The following is a 15,911-nucleotide window of genomic DNA, read 5'->3' as shown; positions in this document are numbered from 1 at the left end:
TCATGCCTTTATCTTACATGTGTATACTATAATCACCCTTTATGTTTCATAATACCAGTGTTTGATCTTTAATGATATCAAGTGTTAAGCATGCATCATAGTTGCATGATAAAGACATGTCAATTCAAGTGCTCACACATTTCATTTTTCCAACCGATCGGTAAAAAATCTCAGCAGGTCAATACCTAAGACAACGAACTAAAATCCATTAATAATGATTAAGTTTGCATTCTCATTCGTTGTATATTGATAAATAAATTTTATTAATCAAAGATTTGTAATTCAAAATAAAAAAATAATAATAAATAATGGCTATAAATTCAAATTTCATATTTTAAAGATCTTTAGTTTTTAAAACGAAATCAATCTATATAAAATACATGAAACAAAATCGAAAAGTTTGTAAACTGCCATCCATTTCACAAATCCAATTTTAATGTTTGTAGACAGATGATTTTAAAATGTTTATTTAGAAAGATGAAGCTTCTTCCATATTTTTTGCTTAGACAATTAAAAATAGGCTTAATGTCATAATAAACAATAATATATATAATTATTTCTTTTAAGTTCACTTATCTTTGAATGTATTCGTAAGTCTATAAACTTCATTTGAGTTCATTATAAGATTGGGATAGATTTCAACTGGGTAAATTGGTATTAAATGATATGTGGTGTTAACATGACATTTTTTCACTTATGTCTGTTTGAGACATTGATATTATTGGATTTGATATGAAAAAATTATTTGATTGAAATGCATTTTAATGGTTTAACAATAACAAAAAAAGGTTTAATGAACTTTAAGTACTATTAATAAATAGACAATCAACCTAAAAAAACAAAGTGTTATTGGTTGTCATTTTATGACATTGACTCTTATAAGTAAGAGATCTTGTTTTCTTTGGGACTTATAGAGTAACATTTAACTAATTACGTGACCATTTTATTGTTACTTTTAAAAACAAGGGTCTTATTTTGTAGTTCGCCAAATATAAAAGGACCATTAATGAAACATTCCAATAATTATGGAATATAATCGAAGTTTCCCATAGACTTTCCCAGCTCACATATTCTGGCCGGCGCCAAAAGTAGTCACCGGCCACCTTCAAATACCCCTCCCACTTTCTTTCAATTTCATCAATCGTAGACTTTACACGCAAAGCTGCAAATTCATCAAAATCACACACGAAATCCATGGATATCTTTTCTTACTTCACCTCGAACATTGACACAGAGAAGTAAGTGCTTCGTTAATTTCCTTTTCATGGTTTGATTTCGTTTTCACAATTGATGATCGGGAAAATTGTGCTTTTTGTTTCTTATGTTGACTTGTGATGTATTATGATCAACAGGATGGGTTTTGATGACGACGAATTCGAAGATGCTGAAACAGGAACAGCTCTTTCTTTGATTTCAGATGCATTTGAGGAACTATCGGATTTAATTAAAAAGGATAATGGGGTTTCCATCGAGCTGCGTTTGAAACCCTTTTGTGATGCGTGTTCTTTGGTCTCTGTTCTATTTGGTTCGCTTGGCATCGCTTTCAAATTTGCCGAGATGGAATACACCTCCAAGGTACCTTTTCTGGCTTTCTTCATCGAATTCATTACAAGCTTTTCTATTTTCAGGACAAATGAACGTTATCACGTCAAATCAATGAACTATAATCAGCCAAACATAAAAATCGGTGATAAATAGGAAGTTTCTGAAAGTAATTCGAGACATAGTTTACCGAATTTGAATCTATTGAACTCTGGGGTTCATTCAATCATTCAATACATGAAAAAACCCTAATTTCATTGTTGATTATGGTCATCAGGTGCGTGATCTTTCTGAAGCAGCAAGTCTTTATGGCACTTTAAGTAAAGTAATTGATTACGATGTTAAAAGCGACACTGTGCAATCAGCTGAGAGCCTTACTCGAAAGCTTCGAAGAGTTAGGCAAGGTCTAGATCTTATCAGAGAATTGTTTCAGAATTTCTTGTCAACAGAGTACGTATCTTTCCTCGTATACATCAATTACAAAAACTTCAATCTTTTGTATGAAAACAATATCATGACTATGTCATGTCATTTCACTTAACATTTGAATTGAGAAAAAAGTTGTCTTTTCTCATATATGACACAAAAGCTTCAATCTTTTGTCATCACATTTAGAAACAATATCATGTCATATGATGTCATAATATAATTAATATTATGTCATGTCATTTTGTCCAAATATGTAAATGTTCAAAAATAATCTAGGAAAGAAAAGTTTATCTAGTTATGTCGTATGTAACAAATGCAGACACATTTTTTGTTATTTAAGATTAGTTATTTAAGATTAATGGTGTAATTAATCTAATAATGTTAAAATGTTTTTGAAATCTTTTAGTGATTACTCGTTGAAAGAAGCAGCTTCAGAGGCTTACAAACAAGTGTGCGCTCCATATCATACATGGGCGGTTAGAACTGCAGTTTCAGCTGGAATGTGTGCTCTTCCAACAAGAGATCAACTCTTGTTAAATCTAAATGAAAGTGGTAAGTTGTAAATTCTACTTTCCCATGATGCATAATTTGGAAAATAATAAAGTTGCATAAATAAGTATCTAACTGGTGTCACGTCATGTATCACAGATGAATCAGCAGAGAGTGAAATGAGAAGGTATATAAAGGCTTCGCTTCCGATTATAAATTACATTGATAATCTCTACACTTCAAGGGGAATCACTTTGGATTGGTGATATTTTATTGTACAAAGCCCAAAGTTGTTCACAATTTTTTTTTCCATGGAAATCATCTATGTTATGTTATGGTGTCAAGGTGTGTTTGTTCCTATTCTTTTTGTATATTGGCCATTCTTTGTTACAATTAGGTGAATTGTGTTAGAATTAACTTAGTTTTTATATTACCATTGGCGCTATTGGAGATTTATGTACATGTTGGTTTTGGTATTTTTTTTTTTCTTGAATTTGTGTATAGTTGTGTCGCATCCCATTTTCCAATAATTTTGTGGTTGGAATTTTCGAGTAATAATAATTTGTAATATTGTAAATAAAGTCAAATCATTATAAATTTGAAACGTAAACCTTTGTAGAGTAATATAGTAAAAACCATGACATAATTTACAATGCAAAGGGGTATAAGTTTGGCCCAAGTCCCAATGTGTGTATAGGGCCTTTTATTGAGTTTTAGGTATTAATGTATGCTAAATGTAAAGACGAATTTTTTTTTTTTTCATATATTCTTTGATTGTTATATCTTACATACTAACATTTACATACATTTGAATGGTGAGCGGGTTGAGGTTGAAAATTAAGTCGATGTATGTAGAGCACATGTAACATAGAAGTCATATTTATGCCAATTTTAAGGACTTGTTTTTGTCATTTGCAACATCGAATGTTAAAGGTTGGCTTTTGGAACATATGAAAGAAATAATTGTTCAACTTATTTGGTAGATGCTAACTATTTTGTATATAAAAATGTTTTGTACTAACTAACATACTAACTGCTTTTACATACTAACCAAGGCAGCTAAACACAATTTTGCATGTGAGTATGTATATACTTAATGTTTGACGCAATATGAAAAACATGTATATATGACTAATTTACATACTAACGTTTTTTTTTATGTATGACTATTTGAAAAAATATATATATGTATGACTCTAGTAGTGAGTTTGAAAATGAGATGTGTATGCTTATGTTTTAATAGAACATCTTCAATTCTAATAAAAGAATAAGTTTAGTTTTCTTTTATCATGTATTATTTTATTAGGTTTTCTAATTACTATCATGTTACTTATCAACCTATTGATTATCCATTTCAAATTTCAAAATTTAAAATTTTCACTATAATTATATTAAATTAATAACATTAGAATAAAAATTAAAACAAAATTAATACAGTTTATAAGGTCACAAATTTATTTAATTAAATGGTTATAACTTTATATAACTATTTTATATAACTAAAAGAAGATCTCTTAATTAGTAACTTATTTAAAATAAAAAATTAATAATTTTAAATATCAAAAAAAAGATGGAAAACTACAATTAAAGACATTTAATTAATAGTTCAGTAAAATTCATACTAAAATCACAAGTAAAGTCAAAATAAGAAATATGAAAAACACTAAAGTAAACAGAAGCATGACCATCTTAAACTTGTATTTATCTGATTGATTTACTAAATGATATTTTTTTTGGAAAGCAAGAAATTTTATTTGAAAAACAAACGAATAAGACACCTGACAATTACAAATTATAAGTTACAGAGACTTGTATATTATATGGATTAATTTAAAAAAAATTAAATATAAAAGTCAAAATATTGAAAACTTTAAATTTATAAGAAAATGTAAGTTTATTAATGAAATTGAATTTAATTTTGGGAATTTTGAAATTAAAAAGTAAGTTCATTAATAAAATTAATATTCATTTATTGTAACTATTACATTAAAATATTGTATGAAATTTAATAAAATAGAAAAAATAATAACATGTAGAAAAAAAAACTAAATCAAAATAACCACAAAATAACATTTGACAAATTGAACGAGAATATAACAATTGTAAAAAAAAATTTAAAAAAAAAAAAAAAAAAAAAAAAAACTTTAAGGATGAGGAGAGAATACAAAACCGATCAATCAAAACTAGACTATCCATCCCTATACTTAATCAATATCATCCATAACTTTCTCGTAGAGCATATTTTGAATTCTTGAAAATAGTTGCATTTCTCGCCAATAATTGGGTTGATGGGAGATTGATCCATTTAAAATAGTTGTAATTCTTTTAAGGACAACAAACTTGGTTCCAATATCAACCTTTATATTTCAAATGTACATTACGCAACAATTTACTTGATAGTTATGACACCTTTAATGGGTCTAAGAAGTCCAACATTTAGCTTGAGCTCTACATCCGTGTACATAAATGTCATTTAATTGGTGGACATTTACTCCAAATTTGTATATGATGGAAGCAAAAGAAGGCATTTAATTTGTTTGATTTTTTGTTCTAGATCGATTTCAAGAAAAAAAACATACATTCCTTTATAATTGAACTAGGAATTGTATATGTGTCAACCAAATTGCCACATAAGTTACATATCACTTCAGTAAATGTCACCTCAACATTCATGGAAGCTAACATATGAAATCACATAGTTAATTTAAAGAAATATATATATATATATATATATATATATATATATATATATATATATATATATATATATATATATATATATATATATATATATATATATATATATATATATATATATATATATATATATATATATATATATATATATATATAAAAGTTTGACGTTAGCCCATTTCACTAATAAAATGTCTAACAAGAAATTACTAACAAGAAGGTTGGGGGTTCTATGACTTCTATCCCATAAATATGTTAACCAGCCATTCTAAAATGCGGGGAAAAAAAAATGAAACTGCCGTAATTAACCAAAAAACATCCAAAAATATAATTGTATTATTCATAGTTTGTCATTACATATTTTTTAACATCAATGTTATTTTAAATGAGATTTTTATTATAAGATTGTAATATTTTACGAATATACAAACAAAAAATTTATCATGGTTCCAGTAAGACAATTTAAGCAAGATGGAACCTATAATCATATGATCGAATGTAAAATCAAAGGGTTGTACAATAATCCTTTAACTCTTTCTATGATATCGTTCTTAGTGTCTAAATTTGTAAACTCTAAAACCTTTTCTACAAAACTGACATCTCATGCCACTTCAAAAATCTAATACAATGTCTATAAAATTTGTCCGTTTAGCTTTAAATCGAGCATCATATTGTAAACTCACAACTTCATTAATTCGTCTCAAAATCATAATGATGTCGTTGCATGCAAGTTCTTCTATTTGTTTATTTTCTCGGTTAAAATGCTCTTTTTCTAGTTAACCTATCATAATAGGGTTGACAATTCTCGACACAACACGCGGCACGATACGAAATAAATGGGTTTGGGTTGAGTTTTTCAACCCGCCAACCCATTTATTAAACATGTCATATATGGGTTTCTTAAAAAATAAATGGGTTGACCCACCAACCCGTTTATAGTCTTAATAAAAAAATTATTTTATTTTTAAATGTGTTTATGTATCAACTATTAATATTTAATAAGTATTATATAATATATACCACTGATTCATAGATCATTTGACTGTTTTGATATTTTGACTCGTAGTGGATGGTCTAAGGTTGTAAGTCCTAACCTATAAGGTTAAGTCTGTAACATGTTTCTATAAATCTTTTTAATTTTCATTTGGATGTTTAATACTTAAATGTCTAAAATTTGGATCCACGAACCCAAATCTGACCCACGAACCCGCCAACCTGTGAACTCGTATAAATAAATGGGTTGGCGGGTCATATATGGGTTTATGCTCCAAACCCGTCAACCCGTGACCTGTATATTTAAATCGGTCGTGTTTAGGTTTACATATTTTGACCCACCAACCCGCGACACGCCAATCCGAACACGACACGATTGTCAGGCCTATATCATAAGGAGGCTACCATCAACAACAATAAGGAATGTGGAGTCAATTATAATGGTAAGCGAAAGAGAGGACATCCTCAAAAGAAGTTAAAGGATAACGTGAGGCTTAACATGGATGAACTTGCTTTTACATAACACCTGGTCTTATGATGGTGTGGATGCATAATATTAGAGTTGATGGATAGTCTCACCATCTATATATCTTTGTTTTTTTTTATATTTATTGTCGATAACGATTTTATGCTCTTATGTTAGTTTATGCTTATCCATGTATCGTTTTACTACTCTTTATCGAGTACCCCACGTATTTTCCTCATTTGCAAGTTATAATATTTGTACACTTCATTCCGAAGCACCATATATATGTTTTACTGCATAGTATAACTTACTTTCCCCTTGTTTTCCCTTTTTATAGATTTTCATTGTTTGTATATCAACGGTCATATAATGATGGTCGCTCTTCCGTCCACGGAGAGTTGATTGTTGATTTGATGGGATTCATTTGGTCAGTAATTGCTATTGGTATTAGGATTAAGAGAATTATGCACATCCACCTAAGAACTAACACATGTTTGTCAAATTTGTAATAATGTTCACAACTACATGGATATCTTATGTAAAGCTACGTCTTTAAATTTTACCCTTAAAATAAGAGATTTTTTTATTTCGACTATAAAAACTGTATACAAACTCATTGTTAACTTCTCAATAGCACCAATTAGGTTATAACTTATAGCATATCAAACTCCCCGATCCACATGATCTTTCGACCCTAATGCGATCATATAATTACAATTTTATAAAGTGAAAAACAATACTAAATAAATTCTTTGATTTTTAAAACATTGTTTAAGATATAGTTCTAACTTTTTTTAAGTGAAGAAAACAAATATCAAATTTAGAAGAAATGGGTTTAGTTGAGGGAGTAGAGTAGACCAACGAACTCGGATGACATGGCCAATGTTTGGGCGATGTTTACAGTGTTTCCTCTTCCTCATATCCTCGTCTTCTCCGCCTCATTCTCTTTCCATTCCTATATCTCTCTCCCAGATTTTCTCATTTCACCCCCAAATCCATCCTCTCCATATCCCTCTCTACAATGTCTTCTTCACTTCTGCAAGCTAGGGCTTCCCCATCCCTCTCTTTCTCTTCATCCATCTCCGCAGCCAACACCCAATGGCGCTTTACCTCCTCGCCCGCCGTTACATTCACTCGCCGCACAAGGAATTACACCGTCCGTGCTAAAATCAGAGAGATCTTCATGCCTGCACTCAGCTCCACCATGACGGAGGGCAAGATCGTCTCGTGGATCAAGTCCGAAGGGGATGTTCTCTCCAAAGGTGAGTCTGTTGTCGTTGTTGAATCTGATAAAGCTGATATGGATGTTGAAACCTTCTACGATGGAATTCTTGCCGCTATTGTTGTTCCTGAGGGTGAGTCGGCTCCAGTTGGCGCTCCGATCGGTTTGTTAGCGGAGACTGAAGCGGAAATTGAAGAAGCTAAGGCGAAAGCTGCTGGTGCTGGTAGTTCGGCTCCATCGACGCCTGCTGCTTCCGCTCCTTCTCCTCCTCCGCCTCCGCCGGCTCCGGTTGCTGCTCCTTCTACACCAGCTGCGGCTCCTGTTGCGGCGGATGGACCGAGGAAGATTGTTTCGACACCATTTGCGAAGAAGCTGGCGAAACAGCATAAGGTCGATATAAACAAGGTAATTGGGACTGGGCCATTTGGGAGGATTACTCCGGCGGATGTTGAAGCTGCTGCCGGAATCAAACCTGCGAAATCCTCGGCCGTCCCTGCAACCGCCACCGCTCCTTCTGCTCCTGCTGCTGCTCCGGCTAAATCCCCACCAACATTTGCTGAAATTCCCGGGGCTACGATCGTTCCATTTACCACAATGCAAGCTGCTGTGTCAAAGAACATGATCGAGAGCTTGTCTGTGCCAACATTCCGAGTTGGCTACCCGATTATCACTGATGCTCTTGATGCTCTATATGAGAAGGTCAAATTCGTGTTTACCTATCTCCTACTGAAATCTGATCATACTCATACTAATCATATACTCCCACAGTTTAATTGATCATTCGATCTATGATATTCCTAAATTTAACTTGTTTGTTGGTGGATGGATCTTCAGGTTAAACCCAAGGGTGTTACCATGACTGCTTTGCTAGCAAAGGCTGCTGCCATGGCCCTTGTTCAGCATCCTGTGGTCAATGCAAGTTGCAAAGATGGAAAGAGTTTTACTTATAACAACAGCATCAATATCGCAGTAGCTGTGGCTATCAATGGTGGTTTAATCACCCCTGTTCTCCAAGATGCTGACAAGGTATGCATTGGATCTTAAGTCATTTCATTCCTAGCAAAAATAGACAGAAATCCTTCATTCTGTTTGCTTTCTTGTAGTTGGATCTTTATCTGTTATCCCAAAAATGGAAGGAGCTTGTGGAGAAAGCAAGATCCAAACAACTTCAGCCCCATGAATACAACTCAGGTAACCACTAAACCATATAAGTTTCTCATTGTAATTATATCTTCTTTCTTTACAAGATTTCATGGATGAAATATGCCATTTTGATTGCAGGAACTTTTACACTTTCAAACTTAGGCATGTTTGGAGTGGATCGATTTGATGCTATTCTTCCACCTGGACAGGTATGTGTTAAAAAAAAAAAAGCTTGATTTAAGTCAATTTATGAAATCTTTATCTGTGTAAGTTTTATATTATTTAGGTCATATTGAAAATTTGAAATGTTTGATTTGTTGCAGGGTGCTATTATGGCTGTTGGAGCTTCAAAGCCTACTGCTGTTGCTGATAAAGATGGATATTTCAGTGTGAAAAATCAAATGATGGTGAGTTTTTTTTTTTTGTATATTAAATAATGTTTTTTGGAATCTTTATTAAATTCGTTTTTTAAATAATCTTTTTTCAGGTAAATGTTACTGCTGATCACCGAATCGTATATGGAGCAGATTTGGCTGCTTTCCTTAAAACATTTGCAAAGATTGTTCAAGAACCAGACATGTTGACAATGTAAAATGTTGTTCCAACTTTTTATCCTTAACAACAACAACAACAACAACAAACAATCACATGATATGATCTTGCAGCTAAGAAACTTGGTTTGCAGAGGTGGCATTATTATTCGGTTTCTAGCACATGTTGTAGCTCCATTTTTCTTTTTTCTTTTTTGTCATTTTCGGATATTCTTTGAGGTGCTTTTTGAACAGGGTTAATAAAGTCTTTTCACAACAAAGAAAATTGATATTGTATTTTGTCTAGTGCTTAGGATTGAGAAAACTGGTTCTTGTTGCTTGTTTTTTTTCTCTGATTTGGATTATGATCCTTTCAATGGAGTAATTGGTTGAAGCTGTTAGAAATCAAGTTTTTTTTTGGTTTGAAAGAATTTGCATGAATCAAATACATAACTATATTCATATGAATTGAGAAACAGGAATTTGGAAAAAAGAGAAACATTGGTATTTTGAAATTCTAACAACCCAATATATTCATATGTTATGCACAACTAATGATATCTCAAAATAACATGTAACGTAAATATAAATAACCACACTTGGAATTTGCATAAAATTAAACCATGTCAATCAATCCTTATGACAAAGCTTATTAGTTAGTTATTCCACATAATGATTTAGCAAAGAAACTTAATATGCTTTGCTTTCCCTAACATGACATCAAGTAGTCCAAAAGTAACCCCTAAATTGTTGAGAAAGGTGACTTAATCTACTCATCTTTCTTTTCATCAAGTTTTCCATCCTCATTCATTCTAGTATTCAACCTTAAAAACATCATGATTTCCATATCTATGCAAAAACAACCCCAACATACATAATATAAACAATTTGTTTACGATATATTTTTATTGTATTCACGTCATTGATATTACCCATAGCAAAAAAAAAAATCTCAATAAGTCATGGAAGGACAGGCAAGCATCAAATTGTTATTTATTTATTTATGACATTGAGCAATGAATTGTTTTTGTGACTAAATAACTTTTTATTATTTATTTTCTTGGTAAATCATTGTCATTTTTTTGGTTGTGTGAGAAATTCCATAGGTATGTTGCATGGTGATGAGGATCAACCTTGACTGCAACTCTTGTTGCAGAAAAATGAGGAGAAACATCTTAAACATGAAAGGTAAAGATTTGTTTGTTTAACCATGACGATATTTATTTTAAAAGTTTTTTTTTTTATGATTAATAATGTGTATACATAGTTTTATTAAACAAAATCATAACACAACAATCACATATATAAATTTAAAAAAAATGTTCGTTTCTTTTATTTGTATTATATTTATAAATAAAAAAAAAAATCGACCTAAAGAAAATCAAGTCGTGTCCTCAACAAAATATGTTTAAGCGATCATCTTTTGTGTTATGTTTTAAGAAAACATACACAAACAAATACAACTAATTTTGTTTGGTTCATATGTGGTAAAAAATTTTAATTAATTTTGTTTGGGACCATACAGTTTGTATTTCTGGAAATGATTTTTTTTCTTTCTAAAAGGAAACATTGCCTTTTTTGGACAACCCAAATAGAAGATATTAATTGTAGTTTCTTAACATGGAGAGAATATGCATGAGGTTTAAACTTAAAACAACAATATTAATTATCATAAAAAAGAAAGATAACAAATTTACTAACATTTTTCTTCTTTTATTTTTCAAAGAAATAGAGAAACACTTGATAGAAAAACAACAAAACAGGGTTAGCATTTGCGGGAGGTTTAAACCATCAGATGTTGCTATAAAATTAAGGAAAAAGATGAATCGTAGAGTTGAAATTCTTGAAATCGAGGAGCTGACTACTCATTATGAAGCACAACATGAACATTCAATCATAAATCATTACAAGTACTAATTTAAGTATCAAAGTTATAATCATGACAAACGTGTATTCATGGTGTAAATATTTACATGCAGATAATCTTTCAAATTTTCTTTTCTTCAATCATAATACTTGGCATATTTACTTGGAGACACCCTACATCGATAGTTATTTGGATGTTATCGTATTTCTTTAGAACACTAATAACGATCTACAAAAAACAGTTTAAGGTTTTATTACTGACTAAAAATTGAATTACAGAAAAAAAAAAAAAAAAAACGTAAATAAAGTCTATAAATATATATATATTTTTTTTATCTAGAATTAACCCAACTAAAAAAACAAGTCCAAAAACCCAACATTTAATTATGCTGACACATAATATATACATATCATATTTTCTCGTACAAACCCTACATCGATGGTGATTTGGTTGTTGTTCGCATTTCGTTTCTCGATTAACTTGATCATATGCGAGTGCCTTATATTACATTGTGAAAAAAAGGAAAATAACAAAAAAATCATTAAGTTTACCTCAGAATTTTAATTTGACATTACGTTTTTTATGTCAAATTTGACATTGTATTATCTAATTTGTTATGATTTTGACCACTTAATCAGTCAAAATGGTTGCTTATTGATATGATATTATGACATGTTAGTTTTAATGACCTGACATGTTAACATGTCAAAATTGAAAAAAAAAATGTTACAAAATACACTAAATATTCAATTTTTTTTTTCAATTTTGACACTAGGTTTTCTTTTTTTTATTTTTTTAAAATTTTGACATTCAGTTTTTTTGCTTCAAATTGAACATTATTTTTTCAATTTTGTTCAGTTTTGATGATGTGATACTTCATTTTTTGTTCCAAATTGGAAACTATTTTTTTGTTCCATCGGAAATTGTGTGTGGATATATATATATATATATATATATATATATATATATATATATATATATATATATATATATATATATATATATATATATATATATATATATATATATATATATATATATATATATATATAAGGAAAAGTTCAATAGAGAACCATAATTATTGGTTTTCAAGGAACCAATTTTTTTTTCCAAATTCTATAACTTATTCTTAATCGAAATAAATAAATAAAAATATCTTCATATATTAACATTGTGAATGTGAAAAATATTTTTCGGATTCACTGTGTGAATCCGGATTCACATTGTGAATTTTCAAAGATTCACATTGTGAATTTGATGAAAAAAAATCGAATTTGATATCATTGAAAAAATGATAAAAAGTTATGAATTTATGCGTTTTTTAGTTTTTTTTTTTGATAAAAAATATGTTCTAAAAGTTGAAAAAAAAATTATTCCTTGGTGTGTGTGTGTGTATATATATATATATATATATATATATATATATATATATATATATTTCATTTAAAAACCACATTTTGTATAAATATAAAGTTTTTACATTTAAACCATTATGTTGTATATAAATATATATTAATTATATTATAACCGTAATGCACTATTGTAATATTAAATGAAAAAGAATTATATCTGCAAAAACCAAAAAATCATGATTATATATAATGAATGGTATCTTGGTAATTAAAGCGAACACCGGACCCTTCTATTCCCAAGATTAAATTTGTTTATTTAATTGTGCACTCCACATCTCCAAACTTATTAATTTAAAGTTGCGTATTTAATATAAAATACGGTTATAATCAGTGTTGTAAAACTCGCTAAGTTATCCGAGTACTCGCTACTCCCCGATCGGCCCCTTATTGAACTAAACGGTGTTATAAAACCCGGTCAACTCAGTGATTAATATATACAATATACTTAATGATTTATTAATTAACACACACATGTGATTATTACTATATATATATATATATATATATATATATATATATATATATATATATATATATATATCTTAAAAGTTTAACAATTATTCATGAAGTGAGACCATTATGCGTTTTTCTGTTTTTGTGTATTCATATGTATCTAATTTCGTTATATATTTCAATCAAATTTTGATTTTAACTTATGATTTTGACATATATAATTTCTCTAAAAATATTTCAACATTAATTACCGAATCCGAGTACTCCCCGAGTACTCCCGAGTACTCGATACTCGGTAGTCGGCCGAACAGGTACCAAGTAACGAGTTTTACAACCTTGGTTATAATATAACTAAAACATATTTATACATAACATTATAATTTGAATGTTGAAAAAAACATTGCATTTATACAAAAATGTGGTTTTCAAATGAAAAAAAAAATTATACGGTTTCAAACGGAAAGCGGTCAATATTGAACAAAATGGAAAAAATGATGTTCGATTTGGAAGAAAAAATGGAGTGTTAAAATTTAAAAAAAAAACAAAAAAAAAAAATTAAACTTAGTGTCAAAATTTAAAAAAATAAAAACTAGTGTTTTGTGTGAAAAAAATCAATTCTGACATATCAGCATGTCATGCTAGTATGTTACGTCAACAAAAATGACACACCATCATGTCAAGTCCGTAGGCAACCGGTTTAACCGGTCAAGTAGTCAAAATTGTAACAAATTAGAAAACACAGTGTCAAATTTAAGACAAAAAAACGCAATATCAAATTAGAATTTTAGTGTAAACTTAATGATTTTTGTGCTACTTCCCAAAAAAAAAGTATTTATAAATCAATCACAGGCAATACCACATACTCTAATGAAATAAAATGCAAGATAAATCTATAAACGATTACCATTTAGTATTTTATGTTGTCCTTAAGATTCAAGTTTGAGTAACGACAAACCATTCATGATAGACACAACATTCCTACATTGAACGTCATTATATGATTCCGTCTTTAAAAAAAGCATAAAATAGTTCAAAGTTGTGCCATCTTGCAATTTTTAATCATCCAAAGTACATCTCAATAACGATAAAGAAAATAATCATCTGAATCTAATATACATCATCAATAATTCAAAATTCAAAAGATATTCGAAATAGAAAATAGTTAGTTGTACTTATTTTTTAAAGTTTGTCGGATAGAAAACGACCTAGAAGGGTAATAAAGTATATATATATATATATATATATATATATATATATATATATATATATATATATATATATATATATATATATATATAGTTCTAATTGTTTTTCTCTTGTAAAATAAGCTCTTTAACTTATTGTTTTGTACACACTGGGTCCTTATGATCAGCTACACCACGTTATGACCGACTATTCTAAGTTAAGTTCTTGTATTGTACACATTTAAAAACAAGTATTTGTTGTTTTTGTACACATTCATGTCTTATGACCGATTTTCTTTAGGTTTTTGTTCACGTGACATCTTACATGGGACAATCATTAATGAGGCATTTTCATATTTAGGTTATCCATCACTTATAATAGTAATCTAATTCACGAATTAGTCAAATAATGATGGTATCTTAGTGTTGGGTTTTAGTTCAAAAATAGTTTCATAAACTTGATAAATATGGCAACGGAAGACTTTAATTCTGAAATAACATAAATATTTTCTACTTACCAAAGATCTTCTTGCAAGTTATAGAAAGATTAAAACACCAACTAAATAAGAGGTGAAAAAATAAAAACCTTTGTAGTTCTTTGGGTCCTCTTGGGAGGCTTGGAAGTTGATGAAGAATGTGAAAACTTTGAGACACCAACAATGACTCAACTTGATGCAGATGCTAGTCCAAAACTCTTAAACCCTTAAGCTTTGAGTTCATAACCAATATGAACTTAAAGAGGGCTTAAAGATGCAAGTGTTCTTCAAGTTTTCTAACCAAAACTAGAGAGAAAGGGAGAGAGAAGAGAGGATTTAGATTTTGCATCAAGGAATGAATGAGCAAATAATCCAAGTGCAAGCTCTCTTATTTATATGGATAAAATGAAGTTATTAACCATTAGTCCTTAGTATTTTAATCAAACTTGTCCCCATTGTCATAAGCATGTCTCTCATGCCTTTAAATAATGATTAGACAAGTCATACATTTTTTTTTATGCATATCTCGAAATTTGCATAAAGAAGAAGAAAAAAAAATCGTACTTTTATAAACTATTTTATAAAATATAAACCTTGTCTTTTAGGAAAAAAGACAAAATGATTCAACTAGTCCAAAAGTTTGTACATGGCTTATAAATCATACCGTATGATATATATTAAGCTACTTGCTAATGGAATTTATTATTTCCATGAAATAAATAATTTTCAATTTAATTATAAGAGTTTTATTGAATATTTATTAAAATCAATTTCTAATAAATAATCAATTGTATCAAGTTGTTGTTAGTGTGACCCATTAGTATCATATGTTATTTAGTAATATCACTTTAATATGACTCTTGAGCATATTAGGTCTTTCACTTAGTTTTTCTAAGAAAAAGATGTATTCGGCTTCAATTTCATCTATCTCAATAGTAGCCAACAAGATTATTTGTGATTGTTTTCTCCCAACTCAAATTTGCACTTCCAAGATAAAATAACACCCCGAAA

The 15,911-nt window shown here is 29.5% G+C and overlaps 3 protein-coding genes across 3 annotated transcripts; all 3 read left to right on the top strand.

Moving 5' to 3' along the window:
* Positions 1-1,059: 1,059 nt before the first annotated feature.
* LOC145008253 (ACD11 homolog protein-like) lies at positions 1,060-2,914 on the top strand. The gene is made up of 5 exons (XM_078966880.1): positions 1,060-1,238; positions 1,353-1,575; positions 1,820-1,992; positions 2,378-2,523; positions 2,620-2,914. The coding sequence occupies exons 1-5, from the start codon at positions 1,195-1,197 to the stop codon at positions 2,724-2,726; spliced, it is 693 nt and encodes a 230-aa protein (XP_078823006.1). The 5' UTR covers positions 1,060-1,194; the 3' UTR covers positions 2,727-2,914.
* Positions 2,915-7,497: 4,583 nt separating this feature from the next.
* LTA2 (2-oxoacid dehydrogenases acyltransferase family protein) lies at positions 7,498-9,917 on the top strand. The gene is made up of 6 exons (XM_078970025.1): positions 7,498-8,534; positions 8,670-8,861; positions 8,939-9,026; positions 9,117-9,187; positions 9,302-9,385; positions 9,466-9,917. The coding sequence occupies exons 1-6, from the start codon at positions 7,635-7,637 to the stop codon at positions 9,568-9,570; spliced, it is 1,440 nt and encodes a 479-aa protein (XP_078826151.1). The 5' UTR covers positions 7,498-7,634; the 3' UTR covers positions 9,571-9,917.
* A 421-nt stretch (positions 9,918-10,338) lies between these two features.
* LOC145012571 (Copper transport protein family) lies at positions 10,339-11,521 on the top strand. Its single transcript, XM_078971370.1, has 3 exons — positions 10,339-10,482; positions 10,615-10,696; positions 11,235-11,521. The coding sequence occupies exons 1-3, from the start codon at positions 10,471-10,473 to the stop codon at positions 11,423-11,425; spliced, it is 285 nt and encodes a 94-aa protein (XP_078827496.1). The 5' UTR covers positions 10,339-10,470; the 3' UTR covers positions 11,426-11,521.
* Positions 11,522-15,911: the final 4,390 nt, after the last annotated feature.

The sequence above is a fragment of the Lactuca saligna genome, chromosome 8 (genome assembly GCF_052625555.1).
Source record: "Lactuca saligna cultivar CGN05327 chromosome 8, ASM5262555v1, whole genome shotgun sequence".
Classification (NCBI taxonomy): domain Eukaryota; kingdom Viridiplantae; phylum Streptophyta; class Magnoliopsida; order Asterales; family Asteraceae; genus Lactuca; species Lactuca saligna.
This window is presented reverse-complemented; position numbering and strand designations above follow the sequence as displayed.

Bases quoted from the DNA above. Each gene is read 5' to 3' on its own strand.
- LOC145008253 (XM_078966880.1), top strand. From the start codon at position 1,195: ATGGATATCTTTTCTTACTTCACCTCGAACATTGACACAGAGAA. The intron at 1,576-1,819 runs GTACCTTTTCTG...TATGGTCATCAG, and splicing joins AGATGGAATACACCTCCAAG to GTGCGTGATCTTTCTGAAGC. The intron at 2,524-2,619 runs GTAAGTTGTAAA...CATGTATCACAG, and splicing joins GTTAAATCTAAATGAAAGTG to ATGAATCAGCAGAGAGTGAA.
- LTA2 (XM_078970025.1), top strand. From the start codon at position 7,635: ATGTCTTCTTCACTTCTGCAAGCTAGGGCTTCCCCATCCCTCTCTTTC. The intron at 9,188-9,301 runs GTATGTGTTAAA...GATTTGTTGCAG, and splicing joins CTATTCTTCCACCTGGACAG to GGTGCTATTATGGCTGTTGG. The intron at 9,386-9,465 runs GTGAGTTTTTTT...ATCTTTTTTCAG, and splicing joins GTGTGAAAAATCAAATGATG to GTAAATGTTACTGCTGATCA.
- LOC145012571 (XM_078971370.1), top strand. The intron at 10,697-11,234 runs GTAAAGATTTGT...TATTTTTCAAAG, and splicing joins AAACATCTTAAACATGAAAG to AAATAGAGAAACACTTGATA.